This window comes from Vollenhovia emeryi, unplaced genomic scaffold (genome assembly GCF_000949405.1).
Source record: "Vollenhovia emeryi isolate VEMERY1.0 unplaced genomic scaffold, V.emery_V1.0 DF939438.1, whole genome shotgun sequence".
NCBI classification, from domain to species: Eukaryota; Metazoa; Arthropoda; class Insecta; order Hymenoptera; family Formicidae; genus Vollenhovia; species Vollenhovia emeryi.
The window spans coordinates 42,766-48,360 of NW_011966928.1; the positions used below are offsets into that span (position 1 = coordinate 42,766).

At 32.0% G+C, this 5,595-nt stretch overlaps 2 protein-coding genes across 7 annotated transcripts in view; one reads left to right on the plus strand and one right to left on the minus strand.

The window, feature by feature from the left end:
• Positions 1–5,595, minus strand: part of LOC105557641 (protein ARV1) — a 19,875-nt gene that overhangs the window by 11,496 nt on the left and 2,784 nt on the right. The window contains exon 2 of one of the 4 annotated variants that reach the window (XM_012004938.1): positions 2,364–2,366. The exons of the other annotated variants lie outside the window; for them this stretch is intronic. The gene's annotated coding sequence lies outside the window, so the exon portion shown is untranslated. The remainder of the gene's footprint in view (positions 1–2,363; positions 2,367–5,595) is intronic. 4 annotated transcript variants of the gene reach the window in all.
• On the plus strand, positions 104–3,400 carry LOC105557640 (1,5-anhydro-D-fructose reductase). 3 transcript variants are annotated; one of them, XM_012004935.1, is made up of 5 exons: positions 104–464; positions 563–600; positions 1,750–1,917; positions 2,267–2,620; positions 2,709–3,400. In XM_012004935.1, the coding sequence occupies exons 2-5, from the start codon at positions 571–573 to the stop codon at positions 3,081–3,083; spliced, it is 927 nt and encodes a 308-aa protein (XP_011860325.1). In that variant the 5' UTR covers positions 104–464; positions 563–570; the 3' UTR covers positions 3,084–3,400. The 3 variants fall into 3 exon arrangements, with proteins under 3 accessions (XP_011860325.1, XP_011860326.1, XP_011860324.1); XM_012004936.1 differs by having other exon boundaries at positions 104–441; XM_012004934.1 differs by having other exon boundaries at positions 104–600.

Here is a 5,595-nt window from a genome sequence, read left to right on the forward strand (position 1 = left end):
TAAAGAATAAACTGTAAAAATTTGAAACAATTCTCACATAACTGATTTTACGAAAGAACTACCTTAATATTTTTTTTAATAACTCAACAGTTTCTGAAATATTACAAAGATATAGAAATATTAACAAAGATGAATGAATCTGAAATATTAACAAAGATATAGAAAGTCAGATTTTTTAAGGGATATTTGTGAATCCTTAGATCCGTTTATCAACCAAAAAAATATGACTGGATTCATATATGTATATACATTTTATTCCTACAAAGTTTCAGATTTTTAGACATTTTTCGCAGAATTTTTCTCGACTTTTTCTAGGTTTTGTACTCGATAGTAGTATAGACATTTTATATAGAAAGCTCTGAGGACGGTGGAAGTTGTGGATGAGAGGCAAGTGGGAAGAGAAAAGTAGTGGGGAACGTGAAAGAGAGAGAAAACAGTGAGGTATAATACAGGATACATACATGGTACATACAATACCGTTTTAAAACGGGCAGTCTGATTTCTACGTTCTTACAAGACGCGTCGAATATGGTACAGAATTCAAGCATATCTCTGCCAACAGGGCAAAAAATGCCCATTTTAGGATTTGGAACATGGAACGTAAGTTTATAAAGAAATAGCTTTGTATTTAAATAGCTTTATAAAACTATACTAATTATAAAAATAGTATTGTAAACAATATTATAGTATTATAAAAAATAAAATTATAAAATAGTATTGTAAAAAAACCAAGACAAAATTTATGTTCATATTATATACCAATTTTCCGTAAGAAAAAAAGGACCCGCCAAAAACCTTATGGAAAATGGATTTCGGTGAAGTTGACTGAAATTTTGCCATTTTGCACTTATGTGTTATACAGGGTGTCTCATTTTAAATGATCCACGCACATATCTCCAAAAATATGAAAAATACGGAAAAACGTTTTAAAAAAGTTGTTTGGTACGAAGGGGGACGTAAGGTAGTGCCATTGACTTGACCTTAGATAGTCATTTGAAGGTCACGTGAAGGTCACCTTCAATTTTTTAAATGAAACCCCCTATTGTTTATTATACTATCTTGTTCTACTAATTAATATGAACAATTTTTGTCTGAAACATTTTCTTATTTGCATAATACTTTTTGAGGTATTCAAGAGAAAATTTATAACTTTTCAATGTTTAGCTTATGATATCTCGATAACTGTTTGCCCGAGGGAAAAGTAGTACAGGAATAAGAAAATTTTTGTGCATGTAAATTTTATGTGTTACAATACACAAAAATTTTCAATAATTGAAGCACTATTGCAAGAGCATATTCCTGAGACTAAATCAAGTAAAAAATTCCTGTACTACTTTTCCCTCAGACAAACAGTTATCGAGATATCATAAGCTAAACATTGAAGAAGTTATACATTTTCTTTTGAATATCTCAAAAAGTATTAGGCAGAACAAAAAATGTTTCCGACAAAAGTTGTTCATATTAATTAGTAGAATAAGATAGTATAATAAACAATAGGGGATTCCACTTAAAACAATAAAGGTGACCTTCAAATGACTATCCAAGGTCAAGTCAATGGCACCACCTTATGTCCCCCTTCGAACCAAACAACTTTCTTTTGAAACGTTTTTCCGTATTTTTCATATTTTTTGAGATATTTGCGTGGATCATTTAAAATGAGACATCCTGTGTATATATATAACACAAGCGCAAAAAAAAACACTTATGTATACATATTATTCATATACAAAATAAATAAATATAATACAGGCAAGTGGAGAGGAGCTCGAAGTAGCTCTGAATGCAGCTTTAGAGGCAGGATACAGGCATATTGATACCGCAACCGTTTACGAAAACGAACGATATATTGGTAACGTTCTTAAGAAGTGGTTGGATTCTGGTAGAATTAAACGATCTGACCTGTTTATTGTCACTAAGGTATAACACTCGAATTTCTACTTATTTTAAACATAACATGAGACTAATAACTATACGCGATAATAACAGGTCAAGAACAATCTCATGCGTATATTAGCATGCGAACTTTACTACAATAAAACGACAGCATATTAATTGTAAACATTTTAGTGAAATGATTTGATCTCCGTTCGTTACTTAGTAGCTTCGATTCACATCAAAACGCTATTTCTCTGGTCATGCTCTGTAACTTGCAACTTCTTTTGAACTTTGTTTAAAAAGTTTTAGGGAGAAACTTGTATGAAAATGATCTAAAAGTACTACGTCATTAGTATTATGTATGTTCATATATTATATTTCTAATATTTAGGTTCCACCTTCTGGAAATAGACCAGGTGACATAAAAAAATGGCTCGAGAGATCACTTTCCAACTTGCAATTGAGTTATCTGGATTTGTATTTGGTGCACACTCCTTTCGCTTACGAAGATGCTGGCGAAGTGCTGCATCCATTTAATGACAAAGGAGAAATCAGAATTGACACAAATACGGACCACTTAGAAATCTGGTCAGTGATGGAAAAACAAGTTTTAGAGGGGCGTACAAAGGCGATCGGTTTATCGAATTTCAACATAGCACAAATAAAAAGGATTTTGAATAACGCCAAGTTACCCATTTCGAATTTGCAAGTTGAATTGCACGTATATTTTCAGCAGCAGGAACTGGTAAGTTTTACACTATAAATATTTCTCTATATCCAAATATCGCTTTATAAACCAAAAAGTAAATATCGACATCACCTTTATGTTGAAGGTAAAGTTTTGCCAAAATAACGACATCAGCGTAACAGCGTACGCGCCTCTAGGCACGCGTGGGTTCGTTGATAAGATAGGAAAGGGAGACCTTGTGCCAAATTTATTGCAAAATGTTACTGTGTTAGAAATTGCGGAAAAATACGATAAGACTCCTGCACAAATATTACTGAAACATATCGTTCAAAAAGGCATTGCAGCCATACCGAAAAGCACCAGTCCGTCAAGAATTAAAGAGAACTTTGAGCTATTTGATTGGGAACTCGAAGTTGAAGATGTCAACCAGTTAAGCGCTCTTGACATGGGAGAATCCGCACGTATATGCGATTTCAGTTTTTTCAAGGGTCTCTCAAAGCATCCGGAATTTCCTTTCTAAGATTATGTTTTAATTTTACTTCTTATACGTTTACATGTCTATTCATTTTTGTTAATTCTCGTCGTCATTGTATAATTGTTATTATATACAGGGTGTTCCCTAATTGCCGGATGTCCCGTAGAAGGTAGATAGACCGGGGCAGACTGAATAGAAAAGTCCTATAACATTTTGCAAAATTTGCAATAGTTATCGAGAAATTAATTTTAATGTCTGAGCGAATAGAAGACGGCAGCCTGGACTCAGCAGGCAACGGTAAGGTATCATCTGATAGCGAAAGGTGGAGCGACGCGCCGAAAAAACGTTGCCTGCCGAGTCCGGTCTGCTGCCTTCTACGCTCTCATTCGCTCAGACATTAAAATTAATTTCTCGATAACTATTGCGAATTTTGCAAAATGTTATAGGACTTTTCTATTCAGTTTGCCCCGGTCTATCTACCCTCTACGGGACATCCGGCAATTAGGGAACACCCTGTACATTTAAAGATTGTTACTTATGAAACTGAAGAAATTCAGAATCCAATAAGTAATTAACGTTTCTTGTAACTGTCTTATTTTTGTTTCTTATGTCACTTGACAATTTAAAGATTGTTATTTCATGTAAAACTTTATCACAAAGTAAGTAATCAATGTTCTTATTATAACTGTTGCTACTTTTACATGAATTCCTAATCTGTATCAGCTGTACTGTTTAAGACGAGCTACACATGTTTAACTCCCACTACTGTAATTCACACTGGATTGTTAAATCATTTTATAGATAATAAATATGTTAGACATATAAGACAAATTGAATAAAAAAAATTTTTTTCATATTTGGTTAGAAAGTTTTATCGGAGAGATAAACCACTGGGGGCATTGTGGTGTATAGATTTGTAGCACTGTTAAGCATTACTAGACATTGCTTGTGCATTAATGGGCATTAGGGAGCATTATTACCCCTTGCCATGCTGGGACATTACAAAGAACACAAATATCATATATTAACCAAGATATTAATACTGTATACTATAATATATTATTCTTGTACACAATCTTGCATATACTATATTTTTTATGTCGTGTATACTATATTTTTTATTTTACTATCACTAAAATAAACATTGCTTGGGCATTACTTGTGTATTACTAGGACATTAGTGAGCATTGATTTTGGTTAACGGTTGACCTTTTGGATTTTTCTACGCTATAAGTAAAAATTATATATAGTCCCTGATGGAAATATTTTACTGAAAATATAATGAAAGTTTGTTAAAAATGTGCTTGGAAATCTCTCTCAATCAACTCCGTTTTATTTCACCATTTCATCAATATTTCAGTAAAAATGCAACGAAAAATCAGTTTCAGTAAATAGTAACAGGTTTTTAGTTAAATTCAGTAAACTTCATAATATTTAATGTTTTATAATTTTTTAATTACTTTTCAATAATGTACTCAAACTTCCTTCATTTCAGAACATTGAATTTTATAAGGCAAAATATGATTTATTTTGAGAGGCATTCAGTAACTTTTCAATAACTTTCATCTCGATGTTCATAAATTTCATAATACTTTCAGCAAAATAAATAGAGATGCTAACAAATTTACATTTATATGTGTATTAGTTGTGACATAAAATTTTTTATACAATATACAAGCGAGTAGATACAGTACGGAGTATTAATTCGGTTCGGGTAATAATTAGGGATGGGTCAAAATTACTTGATTATTTAAACTAGATACTTGTTGATGATACGACCCGAACCGAATTAATGCACCGCACTGTACATTACTAATGATGTCAAAGCATTTTAATACACACAGTTATTCCTGAAAATGTAGGATGCTTTCACATCACCGGCCTACTTTCACTTCAAATATTTCGCGTCGTTCATTTCATGACTTTTTTCTTTTTACTCTTTATTATAAGGTACATATATCGAACACACCAATTATACTATTTAATATTCACTACACAATTTGCCGAAATTTGCGAAATGGAACACATTTCCCACAGGACTCCTAAACAAACATTGTGTACGAGTATAAAAATAAAAATGATATATCCTTATAGTAAATTCAGCGTTAAATAATTCTGAACTCCTACGAAAATAGATCGAGATTAAAATTCGGTCACATATTAGTAGAGGAAAGTTCTCTATTCCCTAGTAGCACAATATATTAGCGCAATATTGGGAAATAATATAAATCTAATATTCCCAATATTGGTCCAATATTGTAAGATGGACGCTTTCTCATGTTTAGCCAATATGTCTATTTAACAATAATAGTTTAATATTGTATCAATATTAGACCAACATTCTTATTTTATTGTTAATTATTTTATTGGCAAATGCACTTCCAATATAAATCCAATATTATGTAATTATTACCGTGTAATATTTATATTTTTCCATGGCCAATATTAGCTTTACGTTGGACAATATCGGCCCATTTCTAATGTAACCAGCATTGAACTAACGTTTAGCCAATGCACTATGCTACTACCCATACAGCACAGATAGTTGCAGTTACAT